General features: G+C 50.7%; 7 protein-coding genes across 7 annotated transcripts; 3 read left to right on the plus strand and 4 right to left on the minus strand.

Annotated features, from left to right (window-relative positions):
• Positions 1-1250: 1250 nt before the first annotated feature.
• HO133_009479 (uncharacterized protein) lies at positions 1251-2389 on the plus strand (the record flags this gene model as incomplete). Its single annotated transcript, XM_037300340.1, has 5 exons — positions 1251-1271; positions 1457-1489; positions 1549-1925; positions 1979-2074; positions 2155-2389. The coding sequence occupies 5 exons, from the start codon at positions 1251-1253 to the stop codon at positions 2387-2389; spliced, it is 762 nt and encodes a 253-aa protein (XP_037154188.1).
• A 782-nt stretch (positions 2390-3171) lies between these two features.
• Positions 3172-5086, minus strand: HO133_009480 (uncharacterized protein; the record flags this gene model as incomplete). Its single annotated transcript, XM_037300341.1, has 2 exons — positions 3172-4880; positions 4972-5086. 2 exons carry the CDS (start codon positions 5084-5086, stop codon positions 3172-3174), a joined length of 1824 nt encoding a protein of 607 aa, XP_037154189.1.
• Positions 5087-5241: 155 nt separating this feature from the next.
• Positions 5242-6257, plus strand: HO133_009481 (uncharacterized protein; the record flags this gene model as incomplete). Its single annotated transcript, XM_037300342.1, has 4 exons — positions 5242-5300; positions 5397-5568; positions 5622-5868; positions 5923-6257. 4 exons carry the CDS (start codon positions 5242-5244, stop codon positions 6255-6257), a joined length of 813 nt encoding a protein of 270 aa, XP_037154190.1.
• A 193-nt stretch (positions 6258-6450) lies between these two features.
• On the minus strand, positions 6451-7740 carry HO133_009482 (uncharacterized protein; the record flags this gene model as incomplete). Its single annotated transcript, XM_037300343.1, has 2 exons — positions 6451-7251; positions 7504-7740. 2 exons carry the CDS (start codon positions 7738-7740, stop codon positions 6451-6453), a joined length of 1038 nt encoding a protein of 345 aa, XP_037154191.1.
• Positions 7741-7828: 88 nt separating this feature from the next.
• Positions 7829-8306, minus strand: HO133_009483 (uncharacterized protein; the record flags this gene model as incomplete). The annotated part of the gene is made up of 2 exons (XM_037300344.1): positions 7829-8077; positions 8118-8306. 2 exons carry the CDS (start codon positions 8304-8306, stop codon positions 7829-7831), a joined length of 438 nt encoding a protein of 145 aa, XP_037154192.1.
• A 264-nt stretch (positions 8307-8570) lies between these two features.
• HO133_009484 (uncharacterized protein) lies at positions 8571-9909 on the minus strand (the record flags this gene model as incomplete). The annotated part of the gene is made up of 2 exons (XM_037300345.1): positions 8571-9049; positions 9081-9909. 2 exons carry the CDS (start codon positions 9907-9909, stop codon positions 8571-8573), a joined length of 1308 nt encoding a protein of 435 aa, XP_037154193.1.
• Positions 9910-16884: 6975 nt separating this feature from the next.
• On the plus strand, positions 16885-20191 carry HO133_009485 (uncharacterized protein; the record flags this gene model as incomplete). Its single annotated transcript, XM_037300346.1, has 4 exons — positions 16885-17102; positions 17214-18466; positions 18522-19594; positions 19643-20191. 4 exons carry the CDS (start codon positions 16885-16887, stop codon positions 20189-20191), a joined length of 3093 nt encoding a protein of 1030 aa, XP_037154194.1.
• Positions 20192-20660: the final 469 nt, after the last annotated feature.

A 20660-nucleotide genomic window follows, 5' to 3' on the forward strand; every position in this document is an offset into this window, starting at 1 on the left:
TCTCCCCCTTCATCAGCAGCAGCAGCATCCTCGCCCTTGTTTACCTTCCAACCTACTCCAGCGCATTCCATCTCCCCCCTCTTGCTCTCCGAGCTTCCTCTAGCAGCAGCGTTATCGGCCTTACCTTTTTCGCAGCTCCCGCTCCAGCTGCAGAATTAACATCCTCGGCTCCGTAACCAACCTGCTCCAGCGCAGCACCCTCGGTTCCGATTCCGATCTGTTCCAGCGCAGCATTACCGCCTTCGCTTCCCCCGAACTTCCTCCAGCAGCAGTAGCATCAACGCCCTGGACACCCTTTCAACATCACCTCACACCAAGACGAATCTCTATTGGCCACATTGCGCAAGGATAACCAATCCTTGCACTGATCGTCCACGCAATTGCTTCTTTTTGTTGCTCGTGCATACATGAACCGAGGAAGCCAGGCAATTTGGGTGCGAGGTCAGCATTATGGCTGCAGCGAACGCAGCTGACTGCCTTGAGCTTCCCGCAGTCAAGCGAAACGGGATGCCTTTTCCGCGCTAAATGTCGGTCTAGAAGTCTGCTTCTCCCCTTCCCCGTCTCGCAAGTCACAATTCTTGTGCATCCAGTTCGCATTTATAATTCTTATTATTCCTTCGATGTGACGCTTATCACACCACCAAATTCCAAGACGGTGTAACACTTAGTCCGATGGTCCGATAGATAAATCCTCAGTTTGCCAGCCTACTACCTTTCTACCATTTTCGAGTCGCTTTATTTTCCATGATACCAAAGTTGTAGCTGCATGTCAGCTTACCTGCTTCTGCATTGGAGTAGAATTCGTCAATCCTACCTTACCTTATAGAGATATTTTCTGATTTCCTTTCCTCCGTTCGAGGCCCGGGCCCCGCGCGGCGGCGAAGGATTCGTGCCCCCCGCGGCTGAGGCTGAGTGTTCGACTTTCGTACTTGAACATCTTTCTTTCGCAACAAAGGAATAGATGAACTGCCTGTTTGTGCGTACACACGCAGTTTCCAGCACCATATCACAGAGCATAGTTCATCGGTGCAATGTCGCCCCAACTTCCCCAGCATGTTCCTAGCCTGGCTCATGATATCATCATCACCTGTGTAGTCTGTCCAATAGTAACCACAGTTATCGTTTATATCAGAGTCTGGACCAGGATATTCGTCACTCATAATCTTGGTTGGGACGATTATGCGGCCATGGTCACTTTGCTGTTTTCCATAACTTTCAGTGTTGTCCTTGGCGTTTCCACGCGATATGGAATGGGTCTTCATCTCGGGGATGTAAGTTCAGGACCCGAGTCTTTACTCTTCAACCACAATCAATCACAATCAGTGTCGTCGTTCCGGTCATGGGATATGTCTCACAGGCAAAGCCTCCCCTTCAGCACCATCCGAGTCCCTAGACATCTCTCATCATTCATTTCCATGTCTCGATGAGGGAATGCTGACTCCAATACTCGCGATAGATGACACCGGAGCTGGTGTCTGACCACGTTAAAGTACGAATACTCGTTCCCATGGTATTCCCCAAAGCCCTGGCTGATGGGTCCCACCACAGTGGATATACATCTCCTCGGCCATGTATCTACTCAGCATCCTCGGCTATAGAATAGCCCTGCTGCTGATGTACCTCCGATTGTTCGGGGTCAACCAGTCTTTCAAGTACGCAACGTGGGCCGTGCTGGTCTTTGTTACTGGCTATTTATCCTCCAACTTCATCACCTTGCTCTTCGGCTGCACGCCAATATCGAAATACTGGAAGCCTGACGAACCCGGCCACTGCATCGTTCTCGTTCACGCTGACTATGCCTACGGGTCAATGAATGTCATTTCCGATGTGTTGCTATTTCTTCTACCTTTGCCGATGGTATGGCAGCTGCGGCTGTCTCCTAGAGAAAAGTTCGGACTGGTTTTGATATTCATGAGTGGGATCGCGTACGCCACCATCCACTCAAATATTACAAACGGGCAGACTAACCTCCCCGCAGCAATTGCGCAGTGACCACCGTCCGATTCGCCCTTCTAGTCCAAAACCTCAACGCCCCCGACACCGCCTGGCTGGACGCAAGGACCTTCCTCCTAACGTAAGGATTCCGCCTTCCCCCCCCCCCCCCCCCAACCCAGACCTTCCAGCACTGATCCTCTCTCTTCTCTACTTGTACAGCGCCGTCGAAATCAACACGGGTCTGATCTGCGGCTGCATGCCGGTCCTGAAACCCTTCTTCCGCCACATCCTCTACAAAACGCCCCCGGATCGGTCGCCCCGGCTTTCCGACGCCCGGTTCGGCGCGGTCTGGATGGGCAAGTGGCCCGACGACCAGACCCGGGGCAATTACCGGAATTGGATCGAGTTGGAGCACGGCAGCGACAAGAAGTTGGTCCACGTGATCGTGGACTAACGGGTTTGGCGCGGGGGAGGGGTGGGTGGATGGGGGAGCTGGGAGTTTGCCCAGTGGATCCAAAAGTCACGCCTGCGAATGTTTTCGACCGAGGGATCTAAAGGCTTGGTGGAAAAAAAGGAAAAAAAGCCATGCACGTGTAAGAAAAATCTCGGACGATGGTGGACCGAGGGGGATTTGGGATTCGGGAGCTGGGAGGTTTTGCCCGGCGGATCCAAGGTCATGTACTCGTACGCGTACTCTAGGCGATTGCTTGGGGAATGAGGGATCTGAAGGCTTGGGCGGGATGGTGTTCTGGACTCTGTGCGGTGGAAAGGCGTGCGGACGTGTAAGAGTAATGTCGGATGATGAGTTGGTTGGGAAGGGTCTATCATGACTCACTCACTCAAGGGGTCGGCGAAACGCAAGAGCCCGTGGTCGATTGGCCCGACGGGCTTTTGGCAAGCTGTGGAGGAAAAGTGGCGGTTTGGATTGTGGATCTGTTGTTACTGTATAGGCTGTGTCCTTTGATGACCTTGTTTATAATCTGAGGGCAGGACACGTTCTTTTTGTATTGGCATAGAATTTATGCTAAGCTATTGAACGTAACGCATGCATACTCTCAAACCCAGTGGCTAGCCGCTATTACTCTGAAGAATGAGCAGCAGCTGGCCACGCTGTGTGTGTATCAATCCTTTGACAAAGTCCATGACTCCATGGGTATCATGCCGCTAATTTTTGCGTCTCCCTAATAAGAATGAACGCCCGATGAATGCTCTTGTGAGGTCACTAACCCCCCATGCTCACGACTCCATTGTTCCAACGCGGCCTCCAACCTCACCCGTGCCACCCATCGCCCCCTGCATGACCCGTCTTTCAACAGCTGCCACCATCTCCTGACCCTCGGCCCGGGTTCCTACCCACGCCTTGAGCTTCATGTGCAGCAGTGTAAGCACATCATGCTTAGCAGCAGCAATCTGATACACAGCGCTTTCAACATCCCCCCGGCCTCCGCTCACAAGATTGCCGAAACTTTGAGGTGGCCTCATCAGGTACGGGACGACTATTCCAAGAGCTGGCTGACTCATGATGGCCTCGATTCCTGATTTTGGAAGCGATGCAGCGTTACACTTGCTGGCTAATTCCCCTTCCGATGGAAGTCTGAACGGGGTAGAGCCCGAAGGTTCGGTATCTGGAAGTGGTGACCATTTCGCTGTAATGACCGCTCCGATCAACGAGAGAGCCGACAATGCGCTCTCTTTGAGCGCCACGGTATCAGCTGCAGCCACGACACGTCCCCAAAAAGTCGAGATGTTTTCCATTTCCAAGTAGTAAAGTGCCCTTGCAGCGGCTCGTTCTTCGGGCTTACCCCCGTGGCTACCATGCAGAATGTGAGCCAAAGCCGCAAAGGCGTCCGGATTTGCGGGCTTCACGGGTATCAAGAACAACGGAGAGCTGGCCTGTGTCCTCGGTATGAGCATAACACGTGGGAGAGATACCAAAACACGAAGGTCGTGTTTGGGGATCTTCCCCTGTGCCCACTGGATCGAGGAAGTGTTCTCGACTGCTTGTGTAACGCGCGAGAGGATGTGGCCCGCAAGCGGTGACGGAAGTAGGTCCTGAGGAAATGTTGAGCAGTAGGTTGAAAGGTATTTTGCCGACGCACCGTACAGATACGTGAGGTCCAGTGAGTCTTGCTTCTCGGGTTCAAGGTAATATGCCAATGCACGGTCATGGAGTCCATTGCTTCGTAGGAAATGAAGCGCATATGTGTGGCTTGTACCCAGGTAGTTGGCATAAAATTCAATCAAGGTCATATGCATTAGCACATCGTCCTGGTATTCAACCATATGAATAGCTGCAAAGTGCAGCAGCCCACCGTTATTGACACCGAATTGTTGCTCAATCTCTGGTATCTGTGACGTCCTCACGGGACTCGAGTCGATCTTTAGGAGCATATCCAGCAGCCTTGCCTGAGAGACCGTCTTTTCTCTCTTGGACAGTGGCCCTTCCTGACCTGCTGTGTTGAGGCTACAGATCGAAAATATGGAGCCGTAGATGTCTCTGTCACGCAAGATTCTCCTCCAGATCAGGCCCTCATCCATGATCCCACTGTCACTCATGGTATGCTCCCCTTCATTTGCCAATAATAGCCCCACTATCACGTCATGGGCCCGTCCTGCCACTGCTGTATCTGGGGTGCACAGCCATAATTTGACCAAAGCTGCCACCACGTCAGCCTTTCCAGCCACTATATCGATGTCGCTTTTTCGGTACGTCGCCTTCTCGAGGAGGGAGAGGACGGCAAGGTTGATAGAGGGTAAGGAGGATGTAAAGCCAGCTGTGAAATCGACCGGTGGTTGGATCGTCAGAACGCGTGTGAAGTCATATGTCGCAGGCAGGGTGAGGACGTTGATGAGGTTCGTTACCGGCGTAGGGTCTTGCTGTAGTGTTGGGAGGAGGTCCGAAAGCTGGTTGAGGAGGGTATCTCTCCATGATTCTTCAATCGTTTCTGGTAGCTTGCTATCAGTATATACGAGTTCCGGGGGCAGACAGCCCCAGCAATGCGGCCACGTGAAGTCCTGAAAACATGCGCCACATACCAGTAACCTGCCTGTCAACGTGTTCCAGTAGCTTGTCATTCAGGCTTTTTCTAGGATCGTTTCGCACTTCTTCCAAATGGGAATGCACCTGGCCTAAAAGCGCTGGGAGAGCCATCTCGCGTCGTCGTCACGGTGTGATGACGAGGAAATGAGTAGGTATTTTGCAAACACGCCTTCCTCTTCCTCCACGCAACCACAAATCAACACGTGACGGCGAGCATGGAGGCCAAGAAACTGTGACCATTAGCATGGCCTGAGGTTTTATTCACAATGCCGGGCATTTACTACTACAAGCGGGACAAGTACCCGCCAAGATGGAACCAGCTGCAGTGAGTGGATTGGATTCAGCCCCGCCAGTGTCCCCGACCCCACTATATAAAGTGACTAAATCATACCTGCACGGAATTTTGCTGAACCATCTCCAGGCACGATCGTTGGACGCAAAACCACTACGACATGGCTGGAGCTGCGAAAGCAAAGCAAGGTCCCCGCATCAAAAAGGAAGGCAAAGGCGACCTCTACAGAATCGGCGGGGTAGACCTCCCCTGGGACCCCGAACTCGATCTCGACAAGCCCAAGCCCACGCCTCTATACCCTGTACTCAATTACCCAATCCCTCCTTCCGACCACCCCCACTGATACCTGCCCAGGCCTTCCAAATCCCCAAGCCAAAGCCCCTGACCGAAAAGGAGAAATCCCAAGTCGCCCACTTCCGCAAATTGCGAGAAAGCATCAAAAACGGCCCTCTCTACACCGTGCTCGGAGACAATGTACGGGTGGGCAAGTCTGGGACGTCGGCTGCCGCGGCGTTCAATCCGTTTGAGGGGATGCCGAAGTATAGTCAGAGGTATACGAAGAAGAAGAGGATGATTCCCAAGTTGGATACGAGACCCTACGGTTCGTGCTGCTACGGAGACAGATTGGTGCGGGTAATGTGCTGAAGGGATCTAGTGCTCAAATTCTTCCCCAAGGAACTCTGGTCCACGATCGATCCCTCCGCTACCGAAACCAACGGCGTCATCAACACGGATACCAAAGGCAAATCCTTACAACTCTCTGGCTACGAGAAAGACGCCGAGATGTCGGAGGACGAAGTGGATGTGAAGGAAGAGAGGGACCCAGATGATGAGGACGTGCCGGAGGGGGAAGAGGTGGATGATGAATTCGATGACGAGGAAGATGGGGGTGATTACAATGCGGAGCAGTACTTCGACGACGGAGGGGATGATGCTGGGGACGACTATGACGCTGGTGGTGATGAAGGGGGAGGCAGTTATTATGACTAATGGAGGTGAAGGGTTTTCTTGGTTCAAGATGCATAGCGAGGAGTCAAGAGTGCTGCAGGATCCGGCATAGGAGCGAAGATACCATTGCTAATATTTGGAGTCAATCATACTTGGTCTACAAACATGCCCCTGCGCCCGAACGCCTGCCCCGAGACCCATGACACCGAGTACGCTTCTACTGTATGCTTCTCGGTCACAAATGCTCACAGAATCTTGATGCTCGATATCCACTGCCATCACCAGGTCCTCTTGCTCCACCTTTCCTGCTCTGGACAGCGAATCCCTCAGCCGCCCTGTTCCAAACCTCATCCCGCCAACCGCACGTGTGGCTGCCAGTCACAGGGCCCATGTCACTGAGTCCAGCTCGACGCATAACAGGGTGCTGGCCAAAAGCCTGGGTCTTCTCCCTTGGCCTCGGGGAAGATACCCTCGGAGCCGGACCCGCCTTCCTCACCAAAATATCCTCCATCATATTCCCACATTTGACCATGAACCCCGTCGCATCCTCCTTCGCTTTCCTATCATCCATCTCCAACAACCTCCCAGCCTTGCTCTCCCCCCTCTCTCCTACATCCCTCAACAGCGACGCACTTCTCTTCCTCTTCTTCCCCCGCACCGCCTTGCTCGGTCGAGGGCCATCCGACTCCGAGTCATCAACGAACACGTCGCTGTCGCTGTCGCTTGAATCGTCCGATTGAACAGGAGTGGGCCGGGGCGCGCTCGGTCTTGTGGGAGTGGCGTCGCTGTCTGAGTCCGGGCCCTGTTCGGAGGGATAGAGAGTGTACGCCTCTTCGACGCGCTTCCTGGCTTTCGTTGCTGCTTCGCGCTGGGGTCTGGCGCTCATTGCCGGAGCTGAAGCTCGCGCGGCTGAGGAGGAGGGGGATTGCTGCTGGGGAGATATTGTTGTTGGCAGAGGATGTGAGTCCTGCGGTGGGAGGTGCGGACGTAGAGGGAGCGTAGACTCGGCAGACATATCTCTTGGTGGTGATCGTGACTGGCGAAGATCAGTTGTGTGAAGATTGCGAGGCTGCTGGTTCTGAGAGACGCGAGCTCCATTGTGGGAAGCCGTCAGTATTTAATACCTGCGTAGCGACTGAACTAAGAAGGAGACAAGGTAAGACAAGACGCTGAGGGTTTCCAGATTTGTCCTGCAGTCTCAGCTGCATGTTGCCGTAGACTTTCAGACCTGACTTACAGGGACAAAGGCTTAGTGAAACACTCTGTGATTGCAGTCTTAGACCAGAACTGGGTCTGCAGATGTGGCATTGTTGACTGACATCCTAGGCATCATTGGCCGCAATCGACTTTCCCTGTCGGGCAGGCTTTCATGGTTGAGTGTGATAAGATGTTTCTTAAACGTCCTGACTGATCCAGAGGTCTCCGCTCGAACGGCAACCCGGCTGGGATGGCTAGCATGTCTCTTCTCAAGTTTGTGTATCACTATCCGTACACAAAATCCCTCGCTCTGCCCTTGACTGATCATGTTGAACGCTTGTCATACACCTACTCCGGTAGTCCTTGTCTCGATGGCTTTCCGGGATCCAACACGGTCTTCCCATTGAACCCGCAGTCTATCTTGCCGTTTTAGAGATGTACGAATTGTTCACCTCTCCAGCGCCCACCATCCCCACAGTCTCAATGTCTCTTGCCGTCTCGCAAATTCTCGCTGCAGCTTTCTCTTGGTCACCTTCCTCGGCGACTTTCCTCTTTGCTCCTGCAACCGAGTGCTCCTCATCCATGCCCAACGGTATATTTTCGGCTCTCACTACCTTCGCTTTCTGTCTTATGCAAAATGGTATCTTCCCGCTTTGTCCTCGGTTCTGCCTTCTCACTTATAGATGATAATGCTTCTTAGTTAACGATGTAGCCGTCATTGGAGATTGGGTTTTCGGTTTTGTCAAAGTTGTGGCTGGACTGGCTGTCTTGGAGCTGGAAAAGTCCTCTGATTCCGTGGCTCGTTCGATAAACAATAGCGGTCTGTGGAGGCAACGCGCTGAAGGTTTTAGTTGCTGCTGCTCGCTGTGGCGCCTCTTGAAGCAGCGATGGCATAGTTGTGGACTCTAGAGGTGATGATGTAGAGGAAATGGGCTCGTTGTGGGATTATGAGGAAGCTGATCAGAGATCTTGGGAAAGCCGCTTTACTTGTCTGGAGTGGAAGATCAGTATCGGGACATCAGGAATACCCAAGCACGCCACATAGACTTACTTGCATGTCTAAATTATCTTCTAGAGACGCTTGCGGCTTCACGTTCGCAGTGAGCAAAGCCGCAAATACTGTCTAGAATGGACACATAATAAGACGTGAGGTTTAGTTCAATTAGCCAATTCCATATGAACGGTACGGAAACACATTTGGGAAGGGAAGTCCGTTTCTTCATTGCTCAAGCTAAATGCCAGAGCTTCTACCAGTTTGATCTCCTCTTCATCTATCCCTCCCGTTCTCATCACTTCGATGAGGTCTTCCTCCGACCCCGTTGGCCAGAAATCGTCTTGTGGTTGACCTGTGACTTCGGCGTTACTTTGAAGCGGGCGTCTCAGCGGCTCCCCGGGCGTCCCAGTTCGTGCGTCTCTGGATCGTTTCTCCACGCCCTTGCCTTTCGATAGACCTGTAGGATCATGTCCTCGATTTTCAGCTCTACATTGGATTCTGCTCATGCATGCCACCTCTCCAGGCAATGGAGGCAGGCCTCGCCTAGAACGTATTTCTTCGAGTCGTTGCTCCGCCTCTTCCCATTTAGTTCGTTCTTCGTCATGTTCTGAGGGTTCTCCACCCGCTAGGTAATCGTCTTCACCTAGTTGTAGGTTGTTGCTCCTTGCCCTTACCTTTGTCGAGTTTCCGTGCAGCAACATGCTCTCTCACATTCTCCAGTTGTTGCTCCTTGCTTTTTCCGTTATCATGTTTCCGTGCTCCCTCAGGTTCTTCGGTCGCTAAACCACTCGCCCCGCGTAGGACCATGAACTTCCAGACATACTTTCCAACAATCGTTCTCTTTTCCTTGGGCCAAAACCCATAATCACCCAGATCAATTGCGTAGTCACCGACTTCTTCGAAGCCATCTCTTGTACAGATTTCGAGCGAAGTACGGAGCTTGCACCCATGTCGCCCATTCTGTTCCGACCATAACTCGACGGCGTGCTCAAGCAAGCCATTTGCGACGCCTGCCTTTTGGAAATCTGGATGCAAGACAAATGTGTTAATAATGCAATGATCATGAGGAAGATGTTTGGCCTGCAAACTGGAAGAAGCCTGCTTGATCGTGTCCCAAACGTTGATTTTTTTGCCAGCGCTATCGAATTGCCACAATTTAAGTATGTGCGAACACATTGCCGTCCATTCCAGTCTTGCTCCATAGTCGGCCCTGTTTTCCACTTCCTTTCCCTCGATATCAAAGCTTAACGCTACCCACCCCACGATCTGGTTCGACGATTGTAATCTTGCGAAGAAGAATTCATAGTCCTTTCTTGTGATTAATTCTTCGATTGTCCTCGCCATTGTATCTTTCCCAAAGGGGTACAGGTACATGACTTGCGCGAATTTGTCAAGTTGGTGTAGTTCATGGTGGAGAAGGATCAATTCGTCCACACTAGGTCTGCGCCTCCACCAGTCCGTTCTCGCCCACCGCGAGATGTCCACTGGTACTCTGTTAGGCATGGTGAGCAGAAGTAACGGCTGCGAGTAGCCGAGTGAAAATGTGCTAGAAAATCGAATTCGAGGTGGATGTAATATGTTCCGGCGAACACTTGGCGAGATTCTAAGCTGTCATGCTAGCATTGATAGAAAGACTATGGAGAGCGATTGTTTGCTGTCTTCATTTCCAGCCAAGCATTCGGCAAACATCGTCTGACTCGAAAGTCGAGTAGGAAAATTGACGCCACGAGCGCAAAAACGTCTTCGGGTATGTTGTATTGCCACGTAAGGACATGCACTCATTGTCGCACTCGTCGAGTGATCCCCAATCTGGAAGCAATCACATATCTCATCACGAAAATCGACTTAAGCTGATGTCCTCACACTAATGCAGGATGACCACATAATGACATGGTTGGGCATCATGGCGTTTAGAGCAGCTTTGGTGGCCACAGTGAAGCAGCAACTCGGATCAAGACCGGTTTCTCTTATCCAAGGATGATGTCGAATTTGGGTTCAAAACTGGTATGGGACTTGTCTGAAAACCGAGACGACCCGCACAGTCTGGTGGAGATGACTTCTGTAAACGCACACTAGAAACTGTGGCTGGCTCAAGCCGAGCTTCAAATCTTACACTCTGAATCAGCAGATGAGTACACGATTGTTGGACGTTGGAGACCAAACCAAGGGTTGGGAGAAGCCGACAAGTCTCTGTCCTTCCAGCGATGCCGTCTGACCGGCAATCTTGTATCCACTATGACTCAAAGCACGAATTTAACTGCTGTGACAAGCCAACCAGAGACAGCTTTGGCTTGGAGACTTTTTGTACCGACGATGCTTCCAATTTGTAGATGCTGACAGAAAGTCGTGGTAGGACGGGAAAAAAGCGAGATACTCGAGACGCACACGTGACTCTTCTCCCGAGGCCTTGGCGGATCACAATTAACCAATCTTGATTTCTTTGGTGATGCACAATACATGCATTGTGAGTCGTAGTTTAGCGGTCGAGAGACTGGATGTACGCAAAATATCCCCGGTGTGGTTGTCTCTCCTGGATTTTATACATCCTGCACCTCAAAGTCTCGCGGTATCTACTTCAACCGTTATATGATCCACGTTACATCTGGACTAGAATGGCCAAATTCGAGAGGTAGACAGAAGTGGAATAGATCTATGACCGAGGACATGAGTACTTAGAGAAAAAGCAACATAGCTGCCAAAGCAAAGACTCCGATGACAGGAGTGGTCCCTCTCGCAAAGCATCCTTGGATTTCAAGACAACGGTCGGACCGGTGTGGCCTGCAATCCAGCCATGTAGAGGACTATAAATTTCGATCATACCGGTGATAAGAATCCCTCGTGCTTTTTGTAGTATTCCTTTAGACAGATGGGAAGGGTATAACTTCGATCCTGATAGAAGCCATTGTTGGAGGTCTTTTTCTGAGAGGTCATTGAGATGCTCTATCCAGTCCACGGGTCCATTTCAGTATGGGTTTGTACAACGGTATCGTTCCAGGTAGCAGGTTCCTAGACAAAGGGAAGAGGTCCGCAATATTTGCTTTTCCATCATCGCCTCCCCAACGAACACACGAAGGACTCCCGTAGAAAGTCTCGACTTTGCGGTTGATGGTCTGTCAGCCTCCCAAGTATCTCAAATGGCGGTGAGAGTATGACTCAATCCCGAGACGGCGCAATACGACGAGAATGGAAGGAAGAATGGCCTTGGTCTTGTCAGGTCTCGGAAGTCTTGGAATTTGCAGGAGTTTAGGGGGTCTACCGCTTACTCGTCAGCACAAACGCAGCCTCTGCTCCAAGTACATTGGATGATTTACCCCAAATCCGAAGTTTTCTGCGTAGTTTCTACCAACATCTGCTCATCATATTTTCGCTCAAGTAAGCAGGGAAGGGCATCAAACGCCACCAGCTACAGTACGCGTAATCGCCACCTTGCCACATATTGCCACCCACACAACCTAATTTTTTTTCCCGTTACGGCTGCCTATACGTTCCATTTGTATTCCGTTGAACTCTTCATGTTTCCAATATTGGGTACAGCATGGCCAAGCTCGCGGGTGCCAGAAATATCCGCACACGCCAAGAAGTCTCTCCACCTTGTCAGCTGAGAGAACTCGATGATTGTTCCCTTCAAGGATAAACTTTTGCGGAGCGATCTATTTGTATTGATGAGGTCCTCCAATTATCTCGCAAGAACCTTCAGCTAGGGCTCTTAATTGTGAAATTATCATCGACTTTTCAATTTTTAGATGTGCGGATATTTCTGGCACCCGCGAGCCAAGGAAGACCCACCTGCTTCTAGGAAATGCAGAGAGGTCAATGCCTTCGGCCCCAAGCCAAATCCACTAGCAAACAGTGGAGACGGAAGCGGAAGGCTTGCGAGGCGACTTTGCTATTGGTGCGACTCCCTCCGCTGCGAAATTCAATGCAAAGGCCATAACAGAAGAATGACCGAGTTCATTTCACGAGATGTAGGCGGTCATAAAGTTGACGGGAGACCCATTTGCCGGTTATTCGCTGGCAATAGAAGCAGTCGTTAGAATTGCAAAAGTCGGTGGTGCTGACTCGAACGTCCGGTCTCGCCGAACATGGTCACGAACCCGTGGACCAAGTGGCAACACCTGATCCGAATTCTTCACCGCCGAAAACCGAAAGCTCTGGCAAAGTCAGCCGTGGGAAAGAATGCCTGTTTTCCGAAGTCTGGTGAGCTGTCCACGGACAAATCACGGATCGCGCCTTCCAGCGCGGTGAAGAATTCCAGGAACAAAGGCTGATTAACCTTCATTTCCGTCTTTCGCATGATCATTGAGGCAGTCATGCTTTCAAATCAGCTGTTACTTCTTGCCACTGAACGCGGCACTGCCCCACAGGGTCGAGCACATCAGTTCGTAAGCTCTCTCTGTACCTACTCTGCAACTTTCAGCTCTCGGCGTTCGTTGCGCACAAAGTGGGCAATGAAAGTTACGATTCTAATTCGGTGTGGCCACTGAACCGGAGACAGTGGGCGATATGAAGCGAATCATTTGTTCGGCAGATCATACATGTAATGCAACGAAAAGGGGAACCAATAACAAACTGTTTGGGGACTCGCAGAAGACAGATAAACGGAACATGTACGTCTACAGCTGCGTGTCGCATGATGATGCCCAAGCGACGATCCTTGAGAAACAATTCAAGTGAGGAAGAGAGTTGGTGGATGCCTCCCATTTGTTCGCAACTTGTAGATTAACACGAAACTTCATGTAAATTTTGTAGAGTCTCAAAGTCCTATCCCTCGACTCTGGCAAAATTCCATGGGCAGGACCCGTTCGAGATACCTACAAGTAATCATGAGCCTTGCTCGTTCGGGCCCACAGGGCACGTCCACTGCAGAGCGGAAGCATGCATATTTCCCTTCTCGGGTCGGTATTCTAAGTAGATCTAGAGTCTTACCGTCGGCTGACTGTTCCGGCGCCTAAGCACAGCCTCAGAATGCCTAGCGACATAGAAATTTCTTACATGATTATAGTGTGAGGCCATTTGAGCGAATTGAGGAACTCTAAGAAGAGGACCATATTTCGCATCTTGTAAGGCGGCAATTGTTCCCGCATGCTAATTCATGGAATGGTGTAGTATTAACTTGTCTAAGCAAGATAGCGACATCTTTAAGCCACGCGTTGGACCGAGATGTCGTTCCAGCTTAGAGGGTATTTGATCCCATAATAGGTTCGATTCCTATTGGCGCTGGTACAATGGTGTAGTGGGTTTTTTATTTTCTGGCAGCGCCAATACTGCAGTGTTGCCGTTGCATCTTCCCCGAAGGTCGTGGGTTCGAATCCCAGTTGTATCTGGTCTGGCTTGAGTGCAGCAGCAGAAGTGTTGTCCTTGTCGTGCGGGGGCACGCACCTGTAGTTGCGGTCGAGCTTAGAGGGTATTTGATTCATAATAGGTTCGATTCCTATTGGCGCTGGTACAATGGTGTAGTGGGGTTTTTCTTTTCTGTTCCTGCAGAGTATTGCTGTATAGCCATAAAAAAGGGGCCGCATCTGTGGAGCCAAGTGTCACGGCAAATAGTCTTCGTGGTTGAAAGTATGTTTAGGTATTCTCTTATTCGTAGCCCTGCCATTTAATAATGCTGTAAGGCTTCCAGGCTAGACCATCAATGCTGAGATGCTTCCTGGCTACCAGGCGTACGCAAAGTTTCGACCAGCCTTTGGCGTCTGGTATCAACGACTGGTATTCGTTGGTAGAGACGAACACGCGTCGCTAGCCGATGGGCAATCCAGAATGTCTGCCAATACTGCTGTCAGCGTCCTGAATTCCACGTGAGTATATGTAGATATCTTAGCAATTCTCAGACTCTTCCAGACATGCTGCCGATGCCCGGTATTGCAGAACTAGACGCCTAACTGAAATGTGTCTGCGACCTCCTGAACGCCGCCCGACAGCGTCATGGCCCATTGCACTATTCTCATTGACCGCATGCTGTAAAAGGTTGGCCGCTTCGTCCGTAGCATACCAGAAACTCTTGCATACAGCTTGTCAAATCTGGCCTCTGCTCACCCCCAGCGATAGCAATAATGAAGCAGGTCCAGCAATAGACGCCCGTTGACTTCACCATTCATACTAGATAAAGATAATCAGCAATTCATTGTCCAGGACTTTGCAGGCTCAACTTGCGTTTTTGAGAGGTTGGAGTCCCCCCAAAGGTGTCGAGGCGACAATCATACACTAGGTGACTACAATTTAGGGGTAAGCACAACAAAATCTAGTGCCATCCAACCTCATTCTGATTTGTGTGTTTCGTCGTCGTCGAAAGTCCTTCTTGAGGTGACCTTATTGTCGTGTTGACCGCTGCCTGAAAAGATGGTCTGGCGGCGTGTGAAGAACTCGTCCAAGAACATCAGTGGCGGGTGGGTTGTGTTCTGCAGATTCGTGTGAAATTGGAGAGAAGAGTAACATTCTCGCCACCAAGTCCAGTTCGAAATTTTCATTTGCCACCACCAGTCTTTGGTTGACTGACTGTGCTCATGCAGTGACCTTTGGAAGTGGCGAATGCGAAGGCAAATCCTTCAATCTAATTTAGTATTCCAAAAGCGCGATAGAGTGTCTGTCACCATTTTCAGCGGAACAAGATGTCGCATGCTACGACTTACGATGATCATGAATGTTGTTACCTTATCAGCGGTTGCCGCCCAGATACACGGTCAGTAAAGCGAGGTTTACTAAAACCAATTTCTCATTGAGTCTGGATCATCCTCACACCGCACATCTACAAGACTAGGTTTTCCAGGAAAAATCTGCAGCTGCCGAGAAAGCTCCACTGCATCCTTTTTGAGAGACGCCACTGCAACACACCAGCTGAAAATCAGCACAGCAATGCATTTCAAGCCAACGAAGCGTACGAAAGATGGCGTGGGGCCGGAGTGAGGACTCAAACGGGACATAGGCACCGGATCTTGGTGTGGTTCTGCCTAAATGAATGGATGTTGCCTTTTAATAATTCATTGCGATCTCTGTAATGCCGCTGGACCTAGACTTGCGATTGGAGACGTAGACCGAGGACTCTCGCGCCGCATTTCTGGCGAGCCACGATCCACGCCACGAAGATTATTCGTGTGGTTGCTTTTGAAAGTGTCAGGAAAACGTCTGCAGCAAGCCTAGCACCCAGGGCCAATACCTCCACCAACCTCCAGAATAGGCGTCATTTTGCATTCTTGGCCAACTTTGATATTGAAGCGTAGCGTGACTGCAGATTGTGCAAGGCACTGATGGGCCCAGGTGTACATCGGTTTGTAGTCGCTAAAATCTGGGGTTGGAACTCATTGCAGGGTACAACATTACTCTGGTTCTTCACAGATCCGAGGCGTTTTGACTTGAAGCGATACAGTCATACCTACCATCAATCAGACCTCGCTCTCCCCTTTTGACTTCACAGCTTCGGCCAGATTTCCTTCTTGATTGAGCTTTACCGCAGAGATTGTGGTGCAGCAGACGAGGCTCCGGCCGTCCTGATGGATAAGCTGAGGGATGACGCTTATAATAAGGCAAACCAAATGCAGACCGCTTTTTCATTTTTATCTAAGGCACTGGTGAAACCAGCTAAGCGTCCCTGTGGAATCACGGCATGAAAAGCCTCAAACCTTGCAACCGGAGTAGAGAAAGGGTATGGGCCAAAGGTCAAGATATGTAGGTTATGAAGCTCGCAACCCCATTTGGGACTGGTCAAGCCGGATTGGTGCTGATACAATTGGAGTCGCACGTGCATCCTGGATCTCTTCAAGGGAGATTGCCAATTTCCATAAGTACAAGAAACATATAGCTCACCATACGTAATCGAAGAACAAAGGTCAACAGTAGCGCAGAGCCTTACTATGAACTGTGAGGAAGGCAAAGCGGACTCGAAATGAGCAAGGCGAGCTAAGGCAAACAAACATCCAGCAGGATGGTCTCGGAATATGTTGTGGGTTGACTCGTAGTCAGGACTAAAGCAAGGCTTGATCCTTGAAAGCAACCTCTACCAGAGCAAAGTGTCCTTAGTCCTCTCAACATGGTCGAACCGACAGCCTTATGTTGTATATATTAGGCCTCCAAGATTGCGGACCATTGCCTATTATTGCCTGCTTTTTCCTCGGCAACACTAGGCGCCCCGCCAGTGTGGTGCGCGGTCCAATGCGGCTCTGCGAGCAAAGGCATCCATTTACCATCTATATCTACGAAAGGCCAGAGCAGACGTAAATTTGCAGTCGCTCACTGTCCGTAGAAGACCCTGGGCCTACCTTACCAAAGTCCAAAGTTCATTCGCCTCCCGACGGAGACGCCGATCATTTGCCTTGGCTAGTGGGGGCGAGCGATGAGCGAACTGACACTCTGTTCCGAAAGTACAGTCACCTGCTACATGGCTATTTCACCCCAACAGCTGCAGAATGCTGATGATAACACTCAGCCACAACATAAGCACGGGATGCTCTAGCCGGCTTCCTAGTCATCCATACGTGCATAGGAATGGGCCAGCCATCCGATCTGAATGCCAAGATTCAAAGTCATCGACGTTCTGCCGCTGGAGGATATGGCGACGGCTACACATGTCCAATCTGCGAGAGACGGTTTCAGGCATGGCCCAAGGCATGGAATCACGCCAAGGAGGCTCACCAAGACTTTATCGAGGACATAGGGTCGATAGAGGAGGTTGAGGCAAAAAAGAGGTTTCAGGCTACAAAAGAGTACGTTAACACACTGTGAGCGTGACCGGAAATTAGCGTATGGGTCAAAGGATTTGGCTGAGCGATCCCTTGTCCCAATCATCATAAGTCGGCTGACACACGGACCTCTAGGCAGAAGCAGCCGAACCCTAGTGAGGTTGCAATCAGTCCAGCCCAGTCGAAGCCTTCCTCCGTTGGCAATCGCATAACGCCCACCATCGAAGGAGAACTGAGGCCCTATCCGTCTAATCGACCTAATTCTGCGCCGGGCGACGGACATGGAGATGGAAAGAGAATCGATGACTTTGGACATCTTACGATTGGCCAAAGGCGAGCCACAGGCACACATGATAGACTTGGGTATGACAAACCTGTTCTAGAGAACAATCCACGTAAAAGGGGAGCGGAAGGCGAGTCTGGCTCGCCAGTACTACAACCATTAGCTGCACAAAGACCAATCTCCATGCTTGCGAGGGCGCGCCATGCGAAAAGCGGTTCTCGTGGATTCTCGATTGGTAAGGAGGAGTCCGATCTCAACCGGCAGCAAGCGACTGAGAACGACCCGGAATTCAAACGCGGTGCCCCTGGGTCAATCAAGCCACTGTGGGATCCGAATATAGATGACCCTAACACACGTAAAGCTGCCCGAAGAGATAGGCAGCCTGGTCATGTAAACAAGCCCCCTCGGCGTCCACATCCTTCAAGGGAGCCCAGGTCCAGACCAAAGAAGCCAGACATTGTTGATGAACAGCCGAACGTTGCGGATACTCGGGAACAGACCATGTCTACCGAGCCCCATGTCACTCATTTTGATAGTTCAAGAAAAACTAGGATTTTAGCAAAGAAAGAGCCACCGCCTTCCGATGGCGACTCTCCACCCGGAGATGAACCGTCTGAAGGCTCGGAAGCTGAACCTGAGATGCTCCTACAGCCCGACACCAGGCCTATTTCTCATGAGCAGCTCGTAGTGGAAGTGAAGGGTATCTACGCTGGTTTGGTCATGGTCGAAGCTAAATGTATAGACATCGACGAAAGGCAGTCGGCTGCCGCCCAGGAAAAGGACCCATCCAAAAAGATCGACTTAAAGAATGACCAGTGGCAGTCACTCATTGCACTTCATAAACAACTTTTACATGAGCACCACGATTTCTTTCTGGCATCACAGCATCCTTCTGCGAGTGCAGCTCTAAGCAGGTTAGCAGCTAAATACTCCATGCCAGCTCGAATGTGGCGACACGGGATTCACGCCTTCCTCGAGGTCTTGAGACACAGGCTTCCACAGTCACTGGAGCATATGCTTGCCTTCATTTACATAGCATACTCGATGATGGCTCTACTTTACGAAACGGTATCCACCTTCGAAGATACTTGGATCGAGTGTCTTGGTAAATTCCGAAGATCCCAATTCATTTTTTGTTTTACTCATTTTTTGTCATATAGGGGATCTAGGAAGGTACAGGATGGCCATTGAAGATGATGAACCCAAGGACCGCGAGGTTTGGAGCAACGTAGCCCGTTTCTGGTATAACAAAGCAGCTGACAAGAGCCCAAATGTCGGCCGGCTTTATCATCATCTGGCCATCCTTGCTCGCCCTTATACCCTCGAGCAGCTATCGCTTTACACCAGGTCCTTGACTTGTGTCACTCCTTTCGAAAGTGCCAAAGGAAGTATCATGACCCTTTTCAATCCCATTCTCAACGGCAAAGAATCAGCAACCCGTCGATCCTCATTCGAAACCATCTTCATTAGAGCACATGGGATTCTCTTTACTAAAGGCCCCGCTGATCCTTCGGACCGATTCGATAAGGCCATCATGGAACTTGAAGCCGACGACCTGTTAGAGAATTACATTACGAAGACTGCTGCCAGGTTCAAGGAAGCGGGAGTCTTTGCTGCTGTTGCGAATATTGCTGCGTTGTTCGAATATGGCATTGCCAAACACGGAGTACCAAAGCCAATCCTTCGCTTGGCATTTGAGGCCTCTGAAAATGCTAATCAAGTAAAAGATGAGCAATTCGGGACATCAGATTTTGACGCTTTTATGTCATGTTCTCCCGGACCATCCGTCGAAGTGGTTACGCTGGCTTCCAAAATTGCTTTCGGAACATTGAGCATTTCTCTAAGACGCCCCGAGGACCCAAACGTTCATCCCTTAGTGCATGTATACCTCGTATTCCTTCGAACCTTTGTTGGTGTCGAACAGGCCATGAAGTGCATCGAACCCTCCGTTCCGTGGAATGGACTCTGCTCCTTCCTTAATTTTCTATCTACACCGTCTCGAGCTGCGGATCCCAGCTTCCGTTCCAAAGACTTTCCGGAACCAGAGGAAGGACCTGGACGCCCACTCCCCGAGGATTTCGTTATGCGGGGCCAGCTGTACAGCCAGTGGTACTTTCCAGAGGCTTGGTTTACGGATGCGATGATCGATGATGATGAACGTACATTGGATTTGCCATCCATGGCTAAGCCGCGTGCAGACAGGCTCTTTTGGCTTGGGCACAGCATAGCTTCTGTTTGTCTGACCACAATTGCTTTGGATATTGCACTAACTCTGTACTAGGCTAAGAAATGGATACGCTTTGACGAAGTGGGCAGACGCTTCTCGCCTACCGCTTACGCCAACGAGATTTGTGAATGCTCAACGGCGGAGACTCTGTCGGATCAGATTGAGATAGAATCTCAAACAGAAGCAGGTTCCAACGACGAAGACAGTACGATGGAAGATGCGGGTACCGTTCCCAAGACACCTGGAACCATGAGTCTCGCTCTGTCCGACTCCCAGGCTGCCTCAGAAGAGTCGACGCGAGCATCGACCCCAACGGAGAATCGCACTGAAGATGTCCCTGCCTTTGAGCGAGACGATGTTGCTGACGATGTTACGATGAAGGACCTTGGTCCTGAAAAGGCTATATTAGCAGGTACTGCGGATGAGTTTCGTAATCCAAAAGCTGCTTCATTGCCATCAAGTACTGTCATTCACCCCAGTTCACCACCTTGGAAGGCAGGAAAGACTAAACAGGAACCGGTCGATTATGCCTCGGATCCCCAGAAACTTGAAGAGCTGCTCAGGCTCAATGAGCCAGACTCTTCTGATTTGTATAAGCCATGACGAATTTCGGCATTTTTCACACCTGTAGTCATCATAGCGAACAACAATGCTATGGACTGTGACTCGCATATCGAGCTTACCCGATTGGGCCTTCAACACTCATATCGGCGATTCGGTCACCGTGACTTCATGCAATGCCGCCCCTCACCGGACTGCAGTTGCCTCACCATCAGCCCTCACATCGTGGACGAACCTGCAGAAACGGAACTCGTCCTTCATCAGGCTACAGCATTGGCTGGCATCGCATGGCTGGATTAAGCATGCAAATGTCTTTGCCGAGACCCCTACTGTTGCTCTCCTACTCAAACATCAGAAATGTCAATCTCGCGCATTTACGGGCCAACCAGACTCGGCTTTCTACACAGCGCTCATACGTTTTATACTCATGACGGCATTTCAGCTATATCCCCACTGCTTTCTTAGCCGTTAATTTGTGTATAGCCGGCGGAATTTCGGGAATAAGATTTAG

The sequence above is a fragment of the Letharia lupina genome, assembly GCF_014066315.1.
Source record: "Letharia lupina isolate WasteWater1 chromosome Unknown contig_7, whole genome shotgun sequence".
Classification (NCBI taxonomy): Eukaryota; Fungi; Ascomycota; class Lecanoromycetes; order Lecanorales; family Parmeliaceae; genus Letharia; species Letharia lupina.